At 34.9% G+C, this 23,598-nt stretch overlaps 3 protein-coding genes across 4 annotated transcripts; all 3 read right to left on the reverse strand.

Moving 5' to 3' along the window:
- Positions 1-4,418: 4,418 nt before the first annotated feature.
- LOC105227935 (uncharacterized) lies at positions 4,419-5,375 on the reverse strand. Its single transcript, XM_049461963.1, has 2 exons — positions 5,045-5,375; positions 4,419-4,806 (listed from the first exon to the last, which is right to left on the reverse strand). The coding sequence occupies exons 1-2, from the start codon at positions 5,268-5,270 to the stop codon at positions 4,493-4,495; spliced, it is 540 nt and encodes a 179-aa protein (XP_049317920.1). The 5' UTR covers positions 5,271-5,375; the 3' UTR covers positions 4,419-4,492.
- A 4,519-nt stretch (positions 5,376-9,894) lies between these two features.
- Positions 9,895-13,747, reverse strand: LOC125780188 (uncharacterized). Of its 2 annotated transcripts, XR_007423608.1 has the most exons (4): positions 13,191-13,747; positions 12,948-13,120; positions 10,114-10,580; positions 9,895-10,048 (listed from the first exon to the last, which is right to left on the reverse strand). XR_007423608.1 is itself a non-coding variant. In XM_049461964.1 (3 exons), the coding sequence occupies exons 1-2, from the start codon at positions 11,097-11,099 to the stop codon at positions 10,213-10,215; spliced, it is 537 nt and encodes a 178-aa protein (XP_049317921.1). In that variant the 5' UTR covers positions 11,100-12,924; the 3' UTR covers positions 9,895-10,048; positions 10,114-10,212. The 2 variants fall into 2 exon arrangements, 1 of the variants encoding a protein (XP_049317921.1); XM_049461964.1 differs by lacking the exons at positions 12,948-13,120; positions 13,191-13,747 and adding an exon at positions 10,931-12,924.
- Positions 13,748-13,832: 85 nt separating this feature from the next.
- LOC125780187 (uncharacterized) lies at positions 13,833-15,000 on the reverse strand. Its single transcript, XM_049461961.1, has 2 exons — positions 14,667-15,000; positions 13,833-14,420 (listed from the first exon to the last, which is right to left on the reverse strand). The coding sequence occupies exons 1-2, from the start codon at positions 14,890-14,892 to the stop codon at positions 14,005-14,007; spliced, it is 642 nt and encodes a 213-aa protein (XP_049317918.1). The 5' UTR covers positions 14,893-15,000; the 3' UTR covers positions 13,833-14,004.
- Positions 15,001-23,598: the final 8,598 nt, after the last annotated feature.

The raw sequence follows: 23,598 nt of genomic DNA on the forward strand, positions 1-23,598 counted from the left end.
ATGTCTACATCAAAACCGCCAAATAGTAAATGACGAAGTTACCATTAAGATTTAACCAGATTCAATCGCAATGAATTAACACTTTAATCCATAAAATTATATCTATGAATGGCAATACAATGGAATACTGATTGACATTTATTCAATAAATTATTTAAAATAAAATATATGAAATATTTTTCTTTATTTACTGAAACTTATTTGCTTACTTAAATTCTAAGAAATACTGATAATAACGTAACGCCTTTACGAACTAGATGAAAGTTGGGTGTATTGCAGATGGGTGTAATCGCCCACACTGGCACGCCTTCAGTACATCATTAAGCGAGAGACAATAAATTTCCGTAACTAAGCTGAAAAGACTCAAACTTGTAATTTGGTATAACGAATCGCATTGGAAAAGTGGGAGTGGCCCCGCCCTCCAAAGGGTGTAATGTGCACATAAATCGTTAAACTTTAAAATAAATAAATAAATAAATTCACTGAGATCAAATGCTTTTAACACACCTACTTTCAGTGTGAAAATGAGCTAAGTTTCGAGTCAATTCAAGAACTACTCAATCGCCCAACCTCAAGTCCGTATAATTTCAATGGCCCAAGGGAAACCTCTTATTTCTTTAAAACGGTTGACTCGCCTCTGTTTTCTTTATTGGCGGCAAATGTGTACAAAACAGTGATCGCTGATGAAATATGAATTGCTTACTCACCTTTATAGTCACCGCAATAAAAGGTAAAAAGCACTTACACGTATTGCTTATATCAAGCTATTATTAGCACATGGAGAGATGATTGCTATGAAACTCAAATAGCCAACGCACATGCTTACACTATAAATTAGCAACAAATTAGAACTGAAAAGTCTACCTCAGCTGCTCACATGCGCATCAAAAACGTTAGAAAAAGAGAGAGAGGGAGATCATACGTTTTTTCTCATAGCTCCACCCATCGGCATATGCAAGATGGCGTTTGCAAGTTGTCTCACCAACAAGTTTGCGTTACGCACCAATAAAGATCACGCTACTTATATGCCCTCGCAAGATCGAAAACAGCTACCCAGTGAGAAAATTCAACGGGCAAATAATCACTATAGCTTCTACACACAATTTTTCTTTAAGAATATATCATATATAAAGGGTGATCCAGGGTGATGATTATTTTTAAGGAAAATCGCAGAAACTTCAAAATTAATGATTAACGGTTACGTTCTCATCGGCATCATTTTTGAAGATATATGGACCGATGATTACAAGGATACATAAATCATTATACACATTGCTTAATCTTTGACTAAAATAGTTATTACTAGTTTTTAAATAATAATAGTTTTTAAACAACATTTTTTATTGAAATAACTTTTTATTTTACAACCCTTTCTTTGCTAAAATAAAAGGACTTATTTTTCAAAGTCCGCCATTTTGTTATTTACTCTTGAAATTTAACTTCAGTACTTCCGACCAGAATGGCATGTCTATAGATTAAGAATAAATAAGAATAATTGATTTTAGATAACATCAAGAGCCAAAATCACCCGGTCACCAACGTGCATTTTTTTGAGGTTCCAACTTCGAGTGACAATAATAATAGTAATAAAGTATTAAATTTTTTCAAATCCATTTTTTTTTTGTATATTTTCAATATGTAAATAAAAACACCCCAAATATTCAAGATAATTCATTTTTATTTTCCTATAAAAAGCCACCCTCCAAAGAAGTCATGAAAATAGGCATAAATTACCAGACTACCACCTTAATCGAAAAAGGAAAATATAAAAACAAGTCCCCTCTTTTCGAATGTAACTTTATTAATTAATGACAATTTCCAATCCTTACAGCAAGGAAGATAACATAGTGTATGTGAGCTTAAAACAGTGGTCGGCATGAGAGGATCTGTCACTGTGTTGGTGAGCACGAAAAAAAAGTAGCCCAATGAGAAATTGGAATGTAAATTAAGCATCTAATCTAAATAATTAATAGTATAATGAAAATTAACAAAATGTCTTTTAAGGATATATTCCCTATTATCTTTAAAAGACTTGGAACATAAAAGCCATTGTATGGCACCAAAGGCATTTAGAATCATAAAATATTTCTCGCAGGGCATATTTGGTTTTGCGCGATGTTAATTCGTTGCTGGCTCGACAACGACTGAACGATAGAGAAAGATAAATTAGCAAGTATGTAAATTATGAAATGAGAAAAAGAGATATGGGAGGATAAGTAAGACAGGTAAAGAAAGAATAAGGAGAGAAGTGTACGAGTATGTTGTTGGTAGTGGGAGTATTAGTATATGACTATATGTATTTACAACTCACTTGTTATGTTACTTATTTGTATGTGTGTGTTTCTATTAAATTTTCTCTTTTTTTCCATAGCTCCAGAGTTGCCATTCTCATTTATTCCGGCAATATCGGCCAACGTTCCTACGTTTTCATTTGTTTCCACTTTTGTTGAGTTGGGAGTAGATTAGGTTTAAAATTCCGGCTTTTGATGCTTCCCCATATTAAAAAAATAAAAAATAAAAAAAAAAATAAAAGAAATAAAAAAAAAGTTTGTTGGCCAGGCTTCCTCATTTTCAGTTTGTACTTCGTTAAGTACATGTGGCCTTAGAAATTCCATTTCCTCTACTAAATCCTGGGAATTCGTTTCATGCTCTGTGCTAGGGTCCTCAATGTCACAGTCAGCCACTGAAAGAAAGATAAAATTCATATTTTTAGTATAATAGAAATTTTCATATATTTAGCAGTGTACAATCAGATCCGGAAAATATGACAATGCGTTCTATTTTTCAAAATATATTATTCCACTATACTTGAATTTTTTACAAATCTTCGCCTTTTTTGCATAAAGTTATTTATTTTTGTCTGTGATATTATAGCTACCGATTTAATTTCATCTTAATTTCATCTTAAATTTAGTGGGAATATTACTCCTTTGTGATTCTTTAATAACGCTAAAAGTTTTCTAATCGAATCAAGTTTTTAACAGGCTGAAGCACGTCTAAATTATAATGTAAATATGATCTTAAAACACTTCAATTTCTTAAACATATTGTTGTGTTTTTTATATTGTTGGATAAGTGAGCCTCAGTTTGGCCGTTGTAGTGCGTGACCTAGCACTCTAATCGACACAATATTGGCATAACGATCCTTTGCGAAAACAGTTCTCTATAATAAATTGGCTACAATTTCATACTTGTGGTCCCTCAAGCCTAATGAACCAACGATCTGTGAACACATTGCGAATCTGTTCATATCACGCCACCTATTTGTGTTTTTATTTGTAGCAGATGCTTTGAGAATTCACAAGAAATACTGAACTCACCTGACATCCCGGACGATTCAGATGCCGAACGTCTAGGCTCATCTTTAGCATTTTTCCGATCACGATCCATGTATTCTTTTTTTGAAATTTAATGTTTTCTCGTTCGCTTTGCGCTTTCAACTGAATGAAATATCGGGTGCAAAATTCTATTTATAGTTTTCGTATATTTTAGGTCTGCCTAAATACTACCGAGAATGAATAATAAATCATGCATACCAGTTTGAGAACACTGCGGCATATACATATCTACTAGGGTGTGTCATTCTGAGACAACCTTTTTGTTCAACTGAAAAACAGGCTAAAATCGAAAATGTGAAAAAAACGTCACTCAAAAGATGAGCTCTTAAAACAGGCACCTCTTAATATTAATATTAAGAGCTCATTTTTTGAGTAACGTTTTTTTCACATTTTCTTTAAGTTTTTAGCCTGTTTTTCAGTTGGAAAAAAAGGTTGCATCAGAATGACACACCCTAATATACATATTATATATATATATATAATATATGCCGTAATTTTCTAAGAAACTAGACAATAATTCATAAGTGGCCTTTTGTTTAATTGTTTATCACAATACATTCAATGATGCTTAATATGCACACTGGAAAGTGGAAGAATCAGAGGGAATTTCAACAATTTTTTTATGGGAAGTAGGCGTGGTTTTAGTCCAATTTAGCATGTTTTTTCACTGAACTAGGAAGGTTAGAATAATAAAATGTGTCACATTTGGTCGATGTCGGTCGAGTAAGTCTTGAGATATAGCAGCAACGCCCATCGTTCAATTTTGTTCCCTGGTCCTATATAGTCTTTTTGTATCATACTAGGTGTATAATTTAAAGTCTCTGGGGAATTTATTTACATGTATTGATTTATCGCGAATTTAGTAGTTTTAAGTGGAAACGTTATATAGGTAGTCGGCGGGATTTTAGTATTTTTAAATTTGCGTGTAACTTCGAAAATATTCACCAAAGCGATATGTGTGTATTCTTAATGAACATAAGAAAATAATGTTAAAATAATCGATTTTTTTTGAAAAATCTAACTCTACATAATAAATAAAAAAATATGACACATATACAAAACATATTTATTATTTATATTATTATTTAAATAATGTTTATACTGGGTCCATCCGGATTATTTATTAGTGTTTTACTTCATTGTCATAGTTCTGGTTAATTCTTAATTGCAACTTCGTCGTTTGGATCATTGCCATCACCGCTTGCACTATTTGTCATTCCTTTGATGTCTTGTATAACTTGTAAAATGCTAATGTGGCATAGACTCTGCTCTTTTTGGGTCATATCTTGCATGTAGCAACGTAGAAATTCAAAAAAATTTTTATTGCTGCGGTCTTTATTTTCTGCGGCAACCGCGGTTTCTTTAAATTGACGTTTACGACCACGCTGTTCCTTATCGGCTTCAAGGGAACGTAGGTAGGCGATGTACTCAGCACGAAGTTTTTCCCAACGAGCCTTGCATTGTGACACTGAAATCAGTAAGCAAATCAATAAGAGTAAAATTATTGCAAAACACAAAAATTTTTAACTGACGTTGAAGCTATAATCCCCTACACAAATAAAAAATTCTTCGTACAAGCACCTCAATTTGATCGGTCTTTTTGTATGACGGCTATATGCTACAGAGGGTCCATCTGAACCAATGTGTTCAGAGGACTGTATCGTTGTGCTTACCATACGGTACTTTCCGTTTTTTGTCAAACTCACCAGACTTCCCCAACGAGTCCGCAATCGTGCACCATGCCTCATCTGTAGCCTTTTTCTGACCGTAACCCTTATGTCCTTTGTCGTACAGCTGCGGATGCTGCTCCACCAAATTACATAATTTTTTATCTTGTTTAAAAGTTTTTTTGTTGTTTATATCCGTACGTGCTCTTCCATAAGGCTTATAATGTTTCGAAGGCTGCTTCATGCTACAAGCGTTTGAATCCATGCTACGGCTCTTTTACTCTTAAAGTTTTCTTGAAATTTTCAAATTGTAGTTTTTCACAAATTTTCAAATATTTCTCGTAAACTTTTTTCAAATTTGTTGTACTATAGAGATAGTTCAGTATTGCTTCATTATACGTGTTCAAATGAACTGCAATGACCCGTGCACAGTAGTTTTAGTTAGTTTTCGCTATAATTAAATTTTAATTTATCGCGGTTAATTATACATATATTAAGTTTGTCATGAAGTTTGTAACACCCAGAAGGAAGCGTCGAAGACCCTATACAGTGTATATATAAATGATCAGAATGTCGTGCTGAGTCGATTTAGCCATGTCCGTCCGTCTGTCTGTCTGTATATATACGAACAAGTCCCTCAGTTTTAAAGATTTCGTTTTGAAATTTTGCAAACTTCATTTTCCCTTCAAGAAGCTGCTCATTTGTCGGAACTGCCGATATCGGACCACTATAATATATAGCTGCCATACAAACTGAACGATCGGAATCAAGTTCTTGTATGGTAAACTTTCACATTTGACAATGTATCTACATGAAATTTGGTATAGATTATTATGTAAGGCAGCAATGTAATCTCCAAAGAAATTGTTCTGATCGGATTACTACAAGCATATAGCTTCAATACAAACTGAACACGTTGTTACTAAAAGAAATACACCTATGAAGGGTATATTAGCTTCGGTGCAGCCGAAGCTAACGTTTCTTCTTGTTGTTCTTTTTGTATATGTTTTGTTCTCCGTACTTTATAATTAACATATAATTAAAATACTGAAATTCCATATATGTACTTTAATTCCGAGAATGGATAATAAATCATGCTTCGTGCCAGTTTGAGAGAACTGCGGCATATACATATTATATATGTATATCAGTGGTCGGCATGAGAGGATCTGTTACTGTGTTGGTGAGCACGAAAAAAAAGTAGTCCAGTGAGAAATTGGAATTAAAATTAAGCATATAATCTAAATAATTAATAGTATAATGAAAATTAACAAAATGTCTTTTAAAGATATATTTACTATTATCTTTAAAAGACTTGGAACATAAAAGGCATTGCATGGCATCAAAGGCATTTAGAATCATAAAATATTTCTCGCAGGGCATATTTGGTTTTGCGCTATAGTCTTACGTGATGTTAATTCGTTGCTGCCTCGACAACGACTGAACGATAGAACGACCACTGATGTATATATAATACATATATGCAAGACTGATAGAAACAAGATTGCGCATTGACGAGTTCAAATTTTGTTCGTTCTGCGCATCTACGTCACACGGCTCATAAATTTCGTGAAATAGCTTGAGTAGCAAGTAAACATTGCTTGTTAACAAGAATGTTAGAGTAGTATAGTTTATAGCTGTCAAATTTTTTACTGCGCCGTGTGACGTCAGAATTGTATGTTTAGTATAACGGACCTGCGCAATGCGTAATCTCTTTTCTATCATTCTTGACATATATGCACTAATTTTATAAGAAACTAGAAAATAATTCATAAGTGACTTTTTGTTTAATTGATATGCACAATGAATTATTTATACTTCGGACATATATAAGTTTAGTCATCAATAGTTGTTAGGGTAAGTCATAAGTATTTCATCAGCAATTAATGCTTTATATACAGTTGCTTTCAACAAAATACAAAAACAAAAACAAACAAGAAAAAACGTTAACTTCGGTTGCACCGAAGGTAAATACCCTTTACAGGTGCATTTCTGATAGAAACTATGTGTTCAGTTTGTATGGAAGCTATATGCTATAGTTAACCGATCTGAACAATTTCTTCGGATATTGCATTGCTGCCTTACGTAATAATCTATACCAAATTTCATGTAGATATATTGTAAAATGTGAAAGTCTTTCATACAAGAACTTGATTCCGATCGTGCAGTTCATATGGCAGCTATATGTTATAGTGGTCCGATATCGGCAGTTCCGACAAATGAGCAGCTTCTTGAAGAGAAAATGACATTGGCAAAATTTCAAAGCGATATCATAAAAACTGAGGGACTTTTTCGTATATATACAGACAGACGGACATGGCTAAATTGACTGAGCTCATCATACTGATCATTTATATATGTATATATGTACTTTATAGGATATCCGACCCTTCCTTCTGGGTGTTAGAAACATCGTCACAAACTTAATATACCCTGTTCAGGGTATAAAAAAAAAAACAGAGAATAAGGGCAACGAGCTTAAAAGCCTAAAACCAATATGTGCTGTTTGGGTTCGAAACTCGGATATTCTAGAGACTTGAGGTTGAGAGATTGGATAAACATCTTATACTGAGATACCACTATTTGCAATAATTGTTTGCGTGTTTTGGATGATTACCTGTTTATCTATTTGTAGAACTATTCGTCGTTTAGTAACACGTTTCAAGAAATATTGGTTAGTCGAAAAAGTCTCTTCGTATTTCTAATCAATCTTCAACTTATTTTTTTTTTATATTTATAACAATTTTTAATGAACCAAATATATGTACAATTTTCGTCGACCACTTTTTGCCATTTTTCCGCTAGAGGCATTTTTCCATCAGCGTAAAACTTTTCTAATTTCACGGCGAAAAACTGCGACAAGTAATTTTCACAGGTTTCTCTTGAAGCCAACTTTACTCCATTGATGGAGTTCTGCACTGACCGAAACAAATGGTAGTCCAATGGTGCAAGGTCAGGTCTATATGCTGGATGCATTAAAACTTCCCAGCCAAGCTCTCCCAGTGTTTGCCGAGTTATCAAAGATCTTTGCGGTTCTGATAGAATACGAAGCTCTTTCTGTTGATCAGTTCTGCCTGTTTTTTCCACTCATAGTGGATGATTCCTTACCAATCCCACGAAACACTCAGCATAACCGCTCGTGGCATCATTTATGGCTTTGCGACCATTTGTTCAGTTTCACCACACTTGGACCATGATTTTTTCGCGTATTATTGTCATATATAATCCACTCTTCGTCTCCTGTTACCACACGCTTCAAAATGGTTCGATTTCATTTCATTTCAACAAAGAATCGCAGATGTTAATTCGGTCCATTAGAATTTTCTCTGACAATTCATGTGGTACCCAAACATGGAGCTTCTTTTAGTACACAAGTCAAATAATTTTTTTTGGTTAAAATCTCATCTTTCCAACACACTATGTGATTGGCAGCACAGGAGATATACGAATACGAGGAAAATACCATTCACTTTGGAGTGGCCAGAAACGATTATTTTACATATGGCTCAAGCGGCTCACGACTTATGGTCCTAGACCAAGTTTCCTCTGGGTAGCCAAAAGCATTAGTTTGAAGGCGAGCTAAAGTGAGAAGGCGAAACATCCCCTCAATAGGTTTGTGCACTTTCTTTGGGAACCGCCATCACTTCGTTACGGCTGTGTTACCAGACGTTGAGCAATGCCAAAATCTCTGTCAAAATCGGCAAGGACCCACCGTACGATACCAAACGAGATTTCAGACAGTCTACCGCTGGAGAAAATAATTCAAGCTACAAAACTTAATTGAGCAGTTATAATCTTCTATAAGAGCGTACAACTGCTGGCGTATGACTATGATATTGATATCATTAGCCTCAACAGCCGCGTCGTTAGTTCTGTCTTTTCCAGAATGGATAAGGAAGCAAAGCCAGTCATCAAACGAACAGTCGTCGTACTCGCGACTTAGTTCTCATATCACTGTTAACAATGTCAGCCTCGAAATCTAACGCAGAGTATCTCCTGCTAAAAGAAGCTACTTCGGAGTAAGTAGGTAATTTGAAAAGTAAAGTCGAAAACAAAAACACAAAAAAACAAAACAAATAAAGAAAATTGTAATATAAAAAATAAATAAAAAGGGATAAAGGGAGCAAAATATTATAATAAACTATAAAACAAAGAAGCTTTAACTTTAGTTGGACCGAAGCTTGAACACCTTTCATACATGCAAGTTTCAAGAAAATATCTTATTTCTGATCGCTTAGTTGGTATGGCGCTATATGCTATATTGATCCGAACAAGTTCAGAGATTGCCCTATCAATAACCCCTGCAGAATTTCCTGAAAATGTTTCGTCAAATGAAAAAGTGCTCCACACAAGCACATGGTTAAGATCGTTCGGTGTGTACGCCGCCTATGTATATGCTATAGTGGTCCGGTATTGGATGTGTCGACAAATAAGTGGTCTCTAAAACGGAGGGATTAGCGCGGATATATGTCTACAGATGAACGGCCAGAAGGACATCACTGTACATTTATATATCCCTGCTGTCATAGTGGCAAAAGTTACAAGCTCTTACCAGAGACGTTAACCTGGTACGACGGGAGCGTTTATACGTTGGGGCGCTGATCAATGCAGTGTATTGAGCTATGTCCTTCTAGAAAGCACGGTGAGGTTAGGCCGTCGCTGGCAGGTACTCAGGCAAAGCACTCCAGACGTTGTACATTTCTATATATATATATATATATATATGTATGTATACATTATAGAGCCTCTGACTTTCCCTTGTGGGTATTAATATATTTTATTCAGGTCTATACTTTCATGAAATTAAAGTCAAATTAGTAAAACAAATATTTTGAGAAACAAATTTATTTATAAGTACATAGTAAGCAGAACTTCACAAATGCGTGGTTTGTTTTTGTTGTTGCCTGATGTTAACTCATAATGCTCAAAATATGACGAAATTCCGAACTAAATTGGATTCGATATAAAGCTGGCCAACGCTGGTGAGTTTCTCTGCTGAGGCTATGTACACGCACTGACGAACTTTATGCTGCATTTGGAGGCCTGAAATAATAATATTTTATTTTTTAAGATTTTAAGGCATTAAGTAAATATTGGGAAATACTTACTTTTGTACGTTTATTGTTGGTGTTAACTGTCAATACAGTTAAATTTCAATGTTATATATGTATATGTAATACTTGAAAGGGTCATAGCGATTACTCTGATTACTGCTCGATGATAACCACTATTGGCGGTAGCATGAATGCAAAGAACACGTTGGCAAAAGTTTCATGAGTGTGTGCATTATTCATATCATGAACGTTGTTTTCATTTGCGCCAGCTTCTGAGTTATTAATCCCATTATTTTGGCCATTATTTTGCGCTGCTTCAGATGCGTGTTCAGTTAGTATAGGTTCGTCTCTTGCTGTGTCAATTGCAGCCACTTCTTTTGGTAGATGTGGTTTTAAAAACTTCATTTCCTTTGCTAAATAGTAATCCATAAAAGTTTTCCGCCCATGCTTAGTTTTGTAGGCGTCAATGGAGCGTGCGTAGGCGGCGCGTATATTTCGCCAACGTCTCTTGCATTCAGGCACTGAAACAAAGGAAGGAAAAAAATTTTAGTTCTAAAAAGTATTAATTCTTTGTACATCAAGAATTTTCCAAAAATATTTAATTTATTTCCAAATTTTTTCTAATGTCTTAAAAATATTTTAAATAGTGAACTTCCATTGTAAGTTAAGATGCATACAGAAGTATATGTGAATATGCATACGTATGTATTATACATGCATACATATGTATATTTGTTAACTGTGCTACCCTTCTTCACTTCATTTATAAAATATTGAGTTGGCAAATGGCACGTTTGCTGAAATTACGCCACCATTTTGTATTACAAATTCACTGACGGTTTTATGACATCACCAAAGATACTAAACTCACCTGGCTTCTGCCACATTTTTGCTATTTTTTTCCAAGCTTTCTCTACAGCATTTATTTTACCATAAAAGACATGATCCCTGTCGTACAGCTGTGGATGCTGCTCTACTAAGTTAGCGAGGTTTTTATTTTCTTCGCGATTATGGATGCGTTGGCCGCTATTTCGTCTCATTTTTTAAAATGTCAACTGGCTTTGAAACTAGTTAAGCGTGGTTAAAAAACTTTTTGCAACTCTATTGTCTCAAGACTTCGAATCTGTATAGGTGTGCACTACTCCAATGCCAATTTGAAAGTGAACTATCATGATAACGCAAGATCACTCAAGTTATTATATGAATCACCTAAGCTTGACAGTGTCTGGCTTGTAGAATTTACTATTGTGAATTAGATGTCATTTCTAATATTATGACCAAATAAGGCGAAAAGAAATAATTTACATGGCACATTGGTCCAATCCGCACAATTTCTTTGCAGAAACTAACTTTGTTTCCAAAAATAATTCTTGTCAAATTTTGGAAGATATTATTAAAAAAAAGTCCATGCCAGGGCTTGATTTTTGAACGATCAGTTTGTACGATCATGAAAATATTAGTTTACGCCAAATTTCTTTTAAAAAAGATGTAAAAAATTAACAATGAAAAAAAAGAAAGAGAAAAACTGTGTTACATTAATTCTAAGTTTAAATTTTGAGTTTATTTAAAGAATTGGAGAATACAAGGTTGAATCTATTTCTATTACCTATAATTTTGTCCTATAAAGTTTTTCCATAGGACCAGCAGTTTTCACGGAAATGGACATAAAACGTTTTAAATTTTTGCCTATTCTAAATGTTCACAAGATACATAAATGCTTGGAGAAGAAATGAACAGAAGTTAGTATTTGATTTTAAATGTAGGCCAATGAGTTTCAAGGTGCACTCAGCATTTTTATAAGGTACTCCTATTAAATTTAGTGGAAGCGGTAAATTTGCTATACTATATATCCCGTTAGAAGCAATCGATATCAATCATGGCATTTTGTCAGTGAACTTGGACAGAAGAAAGAGCAAAATCCCTCTTTATAAATTTCTTGTTCTTCTTTACTGGCATAAACACTGCTTGCGCGATTATAGCCGAGTTAACAACAGCTAGTTGTTTCTTCTTTTCGCAAGGTTACGCCAATTGGAGATTCCAAGCGAAGCCAGGTCCTTCTCCACCTGGTCTTTCCAAAGGAGTGGAGGCCTTCCTCTTCCTCTGCTTCCCCTGGCGGGTACTGCGTCGAATACTCTCAGAGCTGGAGTGTTTTCGTCCATTCGGGCCCCGTCGAAGTGGATAAGCCTCAACCCATTTGGGGATGTTTCCTTGTGGAGTCTGAATTTACTGCTTGTTGTGCTAAAAATACCTTCCTTGCACGATTTTGGCATCGTGGCGGTGCAGCTTTCATAGGTGCGCTCCAAGCGCTGATAGAAGGCATCTTTGGTCACATCGTCCTTCTCTTTTGTCGTGGCGTGGGCGCAAATCAGCGATATATTGAAGTACATCGATTTGATGTGGATTGTGGCTACACGTTCATTGACCGTGGTGAACGGCAGTACTCGGCGACAGAGTCTCTCTCCCATCACTAATCCCAGTCCCAGCGCTCCTTTACATGGCCAATGTAGTAAATGTCACAAGGCTCTACTCGTCTCAGTCCTTTTCCCGTCCATCGCATATCTTGGACGGCGGTGATGTCAGCCTGCACTCTAACGAGGACATCAACCAGCTGGGCAGCGACATCTTCTCAACTAAGGGACCGGACATTCCAGGTGCCTGCCCTCAAATCGTAATACTTAGTTCGTTTGCGTTTGTCTGTATGTTAATTTATTGTTTTATTTTTAACTTCATTATTTTAAACAAGTGGCAACTACCAATTTGTTTTAAAATCTATATACAGCAAGAGTTTCCCAAAAATATTTGATATATTTCCAATATAGTAATAATGTCTTAAAAATATAATAATAAAAATGTAACTTTTCAAGAGCCCAAGCGGCTTAAGTTCTTACCCAAATTGTATTTTGTAAGCTTTAAATTTAAGATCTCGATGTAAAATGGGCCAAGTCGTTCCATACGTCAGTCCGAAATGGTGCGCGAATGACGTCGAATCGACTCTCTACGGTCTTCGTGTACACTCTCAGCTACGGCTGCTATATTTTTTTCATCGCGTCCTGGACGTGGTCTATTCGGTTTAAGATTATCCAATAATGAATGCTGATGTTTTAAGAATTCCCCAGAAATACTGAACCCACCTGACATCCCGGACGATTAAGCTGCCGTACGCTAGGCTTATCTTTAGCATGATCACGATCCATCTATCCTTTTTTGAAATTTAATGTTTTCAGTTGTGTAGTACTTCGGTCTGTGTAATGACTTGTTGAAATGGTATACGTGCTTTTAAAGTTTTACAGCTTTTTGATTGTATATCTCGATACATTCGTTGGTGCTTGGATTACCGGAAAGTGGAAGAATCAGATGGAATTTAAAAGAGTGTTTTGTGTGAAGTTGGCGTCGTTATAGTCCGATTTATCTTGTTTTTGCACTGGAATAGGAAGGTGGGAATAACAAGATGTGCCACATTTGGTGGATGCTGATCGAGTAAGTCTTGAGATATGGCGGTGCCACGCCCATCGTTCAATTTTGTTTCCGGCTCTTTTGTATATAGTCTTTTTGTATCATGCTAGGTGTATAATTTAAAGTCTCTGGGGTATTTATTTACATGTATTGATTTATCGCGAATTTAGTATCCTTAAGTGAACTCGTTATATAGGGAGTTAGGCGAGATTTTAGTATTTTTAAATTTGCGTGTAATTTCATTTCACTGAAACGATATGAAATTTTTAAAATTAAAATAATGGATTTTTTTTTCAAAATTATAGCTCTATACTTATAACCCCTTAAGAATTTTCGATAAAAAAAATATATATATTTCAAATATTTAAAAGGATTTATTAAGTAAATATTTTTCAATATGTGCTATTCATAGATATAATTTTGTGGATTATAGTTTTAATTCATTGCGATTGCATCTGGTTAATTCTTAATGGTAACTTCGTCATTTACCAGCTACGGTTTTGATGTAAAGAACATGTCTGCATTACTACATTTATTTATTCTTCTCTGAATGATTTCTTGCAAAGTACGGAGTCCTTGTTCGTCTATTTTGTCTACTAGATACTTTATCTCATCTTGGATGCAATCATTGCCATCATCGCTTGCACTACTTTTCATTCCACTGATTTCGTGTACAGCTTGCAACATGCTAATGTGGCATAGATTCTGCTCTCTTTGGTTCATATCTTGCAGATAGCACCGTAGAATTTCAAAAAAATGTTTGTTCCTGAGGTCTTTATTTTCTGCGGCAACCGCGGTTTCTTTACATTGACCTTTACGACCATGCTGTTCCTTATCGGCTTCAAGGGAACGTAGGTAGGCGATGTACTCAGCACGCAGTTTTTCCCAACGAGCCTTGCATTGAGACACTGAAATCAGTAAGCAAATTAATAAGAGTAAAATTATTGCAACCCACAAAATTTTTTTACTGACGTTGAATCGAAGCTATAATCCCCTACACAAATAAAAAAAAATCCACACAAGCACCTCAATTTGATCGGTCAGTTTGTATGATAGCCATAAGCCACAAAGGTTCGATCTGAACAAGTTGCTCAGAGATTGTACCGTTGTACTTACCGTACTGTACTTGGCTTTCCGCTTTTTGTCAAACTCACCTGACTTCCCCAACGAGTCCGCAATCGTGCACCATGCCTCATCTGTTGTCTTTTTCTTACCGTAACCCTTGTGTCCTTTGTCGTACAGCTGCGGATGCTGCTCCACCAAATTACATAGTTTTTTATCTTGTTTAAAAGTCTTCTTGTTTTTTATATCGGCATATGCTCTTCCATAAAGCTTATAATGTTTAGAAGGCTGCTTCATGTTACAAGCTTTTGAATTCATGCTACGCCGCTTTTATTCTCAAAGTTTACTTAAAATTTTCAAATTGTAGTTTTTGACAAATTTTTAAATATTTCTCGTAAACTTTTTTCAAATTTGATGTCCTCTAGAGATTCTGGTTATTTATTCCATTAGTTCGGTTTTGCTTCGCTATAGATACGTGTTTAATTGAAATGTCTAGTCACAGTGTTATTTATAGCATTCGCTGCAATTATATCTAATTACTTGTACTTTATCGAATCCATCGGGTGCGGTTTATTTTACATAAATGTTTTGTTCTCCGTACTTTATAATAAAGCAAAATACTGGAATCTTGATAGAAATTACTTTTATTCCGAGAATGAATAATAAATCATGCTTCGTGGCAATTTGAGAGAACTGCGGCATATACATACATATTCATATTATATATATATTTGTCTGTGGAAATATGTAATAACATCGTATTACAAAACATCTTAAGTATACTTAGAATGATCTGCTAAATTTTCGTTAGCCAATAACGGCATTTTAAATCAACATAAGGTTGTTTTTGTGCGTGTTCATTCCGTTTCTTTTTCTTCTTAAGCTTTTCAGTTGGTGAAATACTGTCGAGTTTTTAAGAGTATTTGCTTATTAAAATGGAACGTGAAAATTTAGTTAGCTTATTAGACATAAGCAACGTGAGTAATGTTGATATAAATAATTGCACTGCTCCAAGCTCAGATTTAGAGTGCGAAGTTGTAAGTACTAAACTCATTTATTGGATAGTAATAATAAAAATTTAAATTTGGGAAAATTCGGAAAATGTTGCAAATAAAGTGGTTCCAAAGAAAACCTCGCGAAAATAATCAAGGAATCTCGGGGAAAGTTATATTTCAGCATCTGCTCGTATTGTGCGCCCGCTGGAATCTTGCAGAAAAAGATGCGCTGATAGAATAACATACGAGGAACAGCAAATCATTCACAAACATTACTGGGAACAAGGCTCCTATAAATTTTTATTGAAATTCAGGAAACTAACACTGTAAAACGAGTAAAACACGAAAGAAATCCTCGAAGTAGACCGAATTGCTACTACTATTTTTTAGAGGTTAGTGGTAATAGAATTTCAGTTTGCCAAAAATGCTTCAGATTCACGTTGTCCGAGACCGAACAGTTCATAAAAACAGTTGTGAAGTCAAAACTTGAAGGAGGAGTTAGTGGAGATTTGCGTGGAAAACATTCGTGCTCTAAAAAGCTTTATTGGGCAAGAGAGCAAGAAATTTTAGACTTCATAAAAAGCTTTCCATCATATGAGTCGCACTACACTCGCCGTGATACTTCCAAGCGTTATCTACCGAGTGATTTGTCGGTAGCTGAATTGTATCGCCTTTATAAAGATAAATACAACCATTCCGTGTCGCTTTCAAAATTTGCTCAATTCTTTGGCACACTCGATTTAAAATTTAAAAAACCTAAAGTTGACACTTGCCACAAATGTGATTTACTTCAATGTAAAATACAATACAATACACAAATGACAACGGTGATAAATTCAATTGGCATGACATTAAATGGTTCAGATTTACTAAGGAATACGGTAAAATATATTTTAAAACATCATTAAATGAAGGTGGTCCTTTCAAGTGCATTAATATAACAAAGCGAGGAATCAATTATTTTTTTTAAACTGCAGCACACATGATTTTATACAATCGTTAATATCTCCAAACTCGATTATTAGACTTAAGATGTTATGACAAAACGACACAGATATATAATATATGCACTAATTTTATAAGAAACTAGAAAATAATTTATAAGTGACTTTTAGTTTAATTGATATGCACAATGAATTATTTTACAAGTTTAAGTTTAGTCATCAATAGTTGTTAGGGCAAGTCATAAATATTTCATCAGCAATTAATGCTTTATATACAGTTGCTTTCAACAAAATACAAAAACAAAAACAAACAAGAAAAAACGTTAACTTGGGTTGCACCGAAGGTAAATACCCTTCACAGGTGCATTTCTTTTAGTAACTATGTGTTCAGTTTGTATGGAAGCTATATGCTATAGTAATCCGATCTGAAAAATTTCTTCGGAGATTGCATTGCTGCCTTACATAATAATCTATACCAAATTTCATGTAGATAAATTGTAAAATGTGAAAGTTTTCCATACAAGAACTTGATTCCGATCGTGCAGTTCATATGGCAGCTATATGTTATAGTGTTCCGATATCGACAGTTCCGACAAATGAGCAGCTTCTTGAAGAGAAAATGACATTGGCAAAATTTCAAAGCGATATCATAAAAACTGAGTTCGTATATATACAGACAGACGGACAGACGGGCATGGCTAAATCGACTCAGCACGACATTCTGATTATTTATATATATACTTCATAGGGTATCCGACCCTTTCTTCTGGGTGTTATGGGTATAGGGTATAAAAAGAAAACAGAGAATAAGAGCAGCGAGCTTAAAAGTCTAAAAGCAATATGTGCTGTTTGGGTTCGAAACTCTGATATTCTAGAGACTTGAGGTTGAGAGATTGGATAAACATCTTATACTAACTCGACACCACTATTTGCAATAATTGTTTGTGTGTTTTGGATGATTATCTATTTATCTATTTGTAGAAGTACTCAACGTTTAGTAACACGTTTCAAGAAATATTGGTTAGTCGAAAAAGTCTTTTCGTATTTCTAATCAAACTACAACTTATTTTCTTATATTTATAACAATTTTTAATGAACTAAATATATGTACAATTTTCGTCGACCACTTTTTGCCATTTTACCGCTAGAGGCATTTTCCATCGGTGTAAAATTTTTCTAATTTCTCGGCGAAAAACTGCGACAAGTAATCTTCACAAGCTTCTCTTGAAGCCAACTTTACTCCATTCATGGAGTTCTGCACTGACCGACACAAATGGTACTCCGATGGTGCAAGGTCAGGGCTATATGCTGGATGCATCAAAACTTCCCAGCCAAGCTCTCACAGTTTTTTGCCGAGTTATCAAAGATGTGTGCGGTCCTGATAGAAGACGAAGCTCTTTCTGTTGATCAGTTCTGGCCATTTTTTTCGATTGCTGAAGCAATGAGTTTTTGACAGTAAAATGTAGAATCAATCGTTCGACCAGGCTGGAGCAGCTCATAGTGGATGATTCCTTTGCAATCCCACCAAACACTCAGCATAACCGTTCGAGGCATCATTCCTAGCTTTGCGCTCATTTGTTCAGTTTCACCGAGCTTGGACCATGATTTTTTTCGCACATTATTGTCATATATAATCCACCCTTCGTCTCCTGCTACCATTCGCTTCAGAAATGGTTTGATTTCATTTCGTTTCAACAAAGAATCGCAGATGTTAATTCGGTCCATTAAAATTTTCACTGACAATTCATGTGGTACTCAAACATCGAGCTTCTTTTAGTAGTCAGCCTCTTTTTAATGATTCAAAACCGTTTGATGATGAATGTTAAGTTCCCTAGCGATGTCATGGCTGCTTATGAGACGGTACTGGTCAATCTTTTCCATAATTTTATCAACTTTTTCAACAATAGATCGACCAGATCGAGGTACATCGTTCACATCGAAATTTCCAGAACGGAAGTGAGCGAACCATTGTTGTGCTACACGAACACCAACCGTAAACTTCACAAATTTCATTGGTGGCTTGTGTTTCGTTCTCCACACAAAAAACATGAATTATTATTCGTATCAACTGAAGAGTTCTAAGGGCCTAGTTGTTGTAATCAAGGGTATAGAGTCCGCCGTAGACTCTAGTGAAGTCAAAGAAGCATAGGAAGAAAGCGGTTTGGAATTAAAACAATTGTAACTCTTTTTTTCTGATGAACATTAAACATACATCCCTTTATAAATTCTCACATGCAATAAATAAAAAAAATTGAATTTTCCGAATATTTTTTGTCTCGTGACATATTTTATATTTCACCATTTTACAAGCTATAATAGCAAACCCAAATATATATACTTATATATATGTATAAACATGTACCCATTATCATCGTTGCCGCCAATGTCTCATAAAGGAGAATGTGAATTAACTTGCTATGAGCTAAAATGGCCAACGCAGATGCTTACACAAAAAATAACAACAAATTAGTCATGCAAAGTTGCAAAGTCGTGTCTCAGCTGCCCTCACGCATACCCAAATCTAAGAGAGAAAAAGAGAGAGAGAGAGAGATCACGTTTTTCTTACAGCTCCACCCATTGAATAGCGCAAGATGGCGTTTGCAAGTTGTCTCACCAACAAGTTTCCATTACGCACTCTACCAACAATGATCACGCAACTTATATACCCTCGCAAGATCAAAAACAGCTACCCAGTGAGAAAATTCAACGAGTAAATAAGCATTATAATTAGTGTAAACACTTATTTTGAGAATCAGTCATATATTATATCAATATATAGGGTGATCCACTTCGAGATTTCCTAATTTTTTACAAAAAAACCACAAAAACTTCAAATTTAATGGGGAATGTTTATTATCATTGGAACGAATTACATATTTTCTGAAGATTATCTCTTTCAAATATTGGCCGCGGCTACGTTTCAGATGTTCCTCCGTTGAGTCTAATTTTCGAACATTTTGACTGTTAACTGACGAATGACAAGTCCTGAATCGAAGCGAGATTGTTCGCATAGACTTTGGACTTTAAACTTTTAAATTTTAACGGTGTGATAGCATACGATCTTGGTGGTCAATCGAACAGCCCAAAACGTGAAATTATCTGCTCACCGAAGCATTCTCTTAATAAATCCATTGTTGAAACCAAATGTCGCCCAGATCATGCGCCTTAATTTCAGGCATCAAATACACGGTTATCATAGCATCGACAACCATATTTGAAGAAATATGGATCGATGTTTCCGCCGGTCCCCAAACCACACCAAATCGTTGTTTTTTCTGGATGAAATCGCAGCTCTTGAACCTCCTCAGATTGGTTTTCGTCTCAAAAGCGGGAATCGTGCTTGTTTACATACCCATTGAGCCAGAAATGGGCCTCATCGCTGAAAAAAATTTGGCTCGAAAACATCGACTGCTATATTTGCTTGCGTGCTGGGCGTGGATATAATTTGTATAGTATTGTGTACGAGTATTTATTCATTAAGAGGGTGGGCTGGTGGGCAAAAGTAAATTTTTTTTTCGCTTGGTACTCTGATAGTTGCTTAGGATACCCACACCGTTTAGTTTGTAGAAAATGCAATTACCTATAACAACTGCTGAAACGGGAAATTTTTTAAAGTCGTTTGGTGCCACCCCATGCTCGCTAATTTTTCCATCTGAAAATAAGAAAAAAAATGGAAAATTGTAAAGCGGAAGAACTTCTCATTACAAGTAAGAGCTGGTACATGGAGTGATTTTCGTAGAGGTATCTAAGAGCCAGGCAAAAAAAAAGTATTCGTCATTTTTTACACACCCTAGTTATTACTAGTTTTTAAATAATATTTTTTATTGCCATCAATAAATTCAGCACAAAATATGTTAATTTATTAATCATAATGACGAAGCTATAAAATTGCTGGTTCATTGAACGATATTTCTTCAAAGCTTGAAAGACTTGGGATAGAGTCCCTTAGGGAAACTCTCATACCTTCAGCTTTTTTAATTGCCTGTACTGACTATTATTTCATAATAAAATATGGGAATGCATGTAAATACATGTACTGATGTAAAAATATGTAGGAATCGTTATCGTACGTGCTTTAGCTTTTTTGTAACTACCTGCAGATTTCGTTATGCATAAGTGCCGTATGTATGCATCAGCTCACAATTTCATACAATATATGCATTAATCTTTATTTATTTAAAAATCTGTATATATATGAATATGTTTTAGCATTAGTCCAGCAAGTATTGAAAGGTTTGTGGTAGAGAACTCGAATTTTTGTGAAAGAGTTGTTATATTAGCGGCCCTTACAGGAATACTGGTGCTCGGGTTCAGGAAGACATAAACGCAAAGTAGTTACTTCAAATCATAACTTTAAAAAAGGACTCATTCGATTTTGCAAAGTTTTGGAAATACTTGAAAGAATTAATTTAATTTCAAGGTTATGAGCTGAAGTAAGAACTCTGTGTTGGTAGCTTAAATGTGTGGCTATAAAATATATGCTTTTTTATACTCTTGCATACATATAATCTATAAATATTTTTTGTGCATGTGAATTGAACCAACAAAAAGTCACTGTCGTATGGAGTTCATATTCAATAGTTTGGTTTAATTCACATGCACAATTAAATTTTTATAGTGAATTTATGTTTATAGATTACATATATATCATATTAATATATTCCTTCTCTAAAACTGCACTCAGGAAACTAATTATTATTCCAACAACGAGAATCGATATATCGTTCAATAGAATTTATGACTACCCTACCAAAAAATTCTTATAAATAACAACTGTCACAAGAACATTCCAATCTCAGTTTGAACACGTGCCGTGTAGCAATACTGAACTAAGGAGATAAATAACTATAATAATAGACTATAACAAATTTGAAACTGTTTCACTAACAGCAAAATTTGTGCAATAAATATTTAAAAAATTTTCCAAAACCACAATTTGAAAATTTCAAGACAACTTTAAGAGCAAACGAGCCGTAGCATGGGTTCAAACGCTTGTAGCGCGAAGCAGCATCCTGAACATGAAACGCTTAAAAGAAGAGCATATACCAATATAAACGCCGGGGAACCAATAAGGGCGGGGGCCACGACTTTTGAAGAAGATAAAAAATTATGTCAGGGAATTTGGTGGGCAGTCAGCCGCAGAGTGGGTTGTACGACAAGGCCATAAAGGTTATGGTAAGAAAAAGGGGTACAGATAAGGCATGCCTCAACTTGCTTGCGGACTCGTTGGGGAAGCCAGGTGGGTTTGACAAAAAGCGAAAAGTCAAGTACCGTACGGTAAGTACACCGGTACAATCTCTGCAAAAATTGTTCAGATCGAACATCTGTGGCATATAGCTAGCAACGTCAGTTAAAAAATTTTGTGTTTTGCAATAATTTTACTCTTATTGATTTGCTTACTGATTTTAGTGCCTCAATGCAAGGCTCGTTGGAAAAAACTTCGTGCTGAGTACATCGTCTACCTATGTTCCCTTGAAGCCGATAAGGCCGCGGTTTCCGCAGAAAATAAAGACCTCTGCAATAAATATTTTTTCGAAACTCTAAGCCGCTACATGCAAGATATGACCCAAAGAGAGCAGAGTCTATGCCACATTAGCATGTTGCAAGCTGTATACGAAATCAGCAGAATGAAAAGTAGTGCAAGCGGTGATGGCAATGATTGCATCCAAAATGAGATAAAGTATCTAGGTATGACAAAATAGACGAACCTTGATTGCGTACTTTAGCCGAAATCATTCATAAAGAATGAATCACTGTATATAATGCAGACATGTTCTCTACATCCGAAGCACAGCCGGTAAACGACGAAAATGCCATTAAGAACTAACCAGAACTATTTCAATTATTTAACACAATAATCAATAACACGAGTGGATCCGGTCGGAACCCGTTTAGCGGTATCTGAACTTTAACTTTTATATCTATGTTTGGCACATATTGATTAACATTTATTTAATAAATTAATTTAAATATTTGAAATATATATATTTTTTTAATATCGAAAATTCTTATTTAAGGGGTTACATAAGTATAGAGCTATAATTTTGAAAAAAAAATCCATTAATTTTAATTTCTAAAAATTTCATATCGTTTCAGTGAATATGAAATTACACGCAAATTGTTCTAAAAATACTAACAAAATGTTACACGCAAATTTGAAAAGACGTTTCAGAGTGCTTGGAAGTGCTTTCCAAACTTTAAACGGGTTTTTCTCAAAATGGTGTTTTCAAAGCCGGTGACCAACATTACTGAAAAACGGCTAAACCGATTAGTTTCAAATTTTAATACGAGCTTCTTAAATATATTGTATGTATTTTAGTATTTAATTAAGATATGTTTTTTATAAATAACTAGCTGCCCCGCAGGCGTTGTGCTGTATGAAATTATGTGTTCTGAAATGAAAAGAAAGTTGAGTTTATATCGTATTTAAAATCAATTATTTGCGATTTTTCTACATTTTTTTCAATGTATGGAATCCATTGATTTCTTTTATTCATGTTTTAGCTCCCGGTGCGTATAATGTACAGGAAAGAATGGATTGTTGTCCTACTTATGAACACGCCACGTATATCTGGCCGTGTGAAAAACATGGCATTTCTAGATTTATGCCACACTATTCTAGCGACTATCCTTGTGTCCTGTTGACTGCCATCGCAAATGCAATTATCCCTGGAAACTGAACATTTTTGAACTGAAATGGTAAATCGTTGGAACTCAAAGGAATTCGTAGAATGAAGCATTCGGCTTCCTTGTATTCGATAGCTGCATCACAATCAGTCGGGTTCCATTATATATCTCTGGATCAAGAACTTTCGCATAAGTGATTTCATCAATTTGATTGTAACAAATTTCGATCTGAAATCGATCACTTTGTGTTAAACCCATATAAAGTTTTCACTGAATGATTTTCAATAATTTACCTTTTGAGTGCACAAAATAAAGAAAGCAAACGACCGAAATTGACCGATTGCAATAATTTACAAATAAATCAATTGGAAAACAAAACAACGAAAAATAGAAAAAAAATTGTATGGAAAGTTTCTTTTGGAGATTTACAATCGTAAGTTAGTTAAAACTAACATTTT

Source organism: Bactrocera dorsalis, unplaced genomic scaffold, assembly GCF_023373825.1.
Source record: "Bactrocera dorsalis isolate Fly_Bdor unplaced genomic scaffold, ASM2337382v1 BdCtg179, whole genome shotgun sequence".
NCBI lineage: Eukaryota > Metazoa > Arthropoda > Insecta > Diptera > Tephritidae > Bactrocera > Bactrocera dorsalis.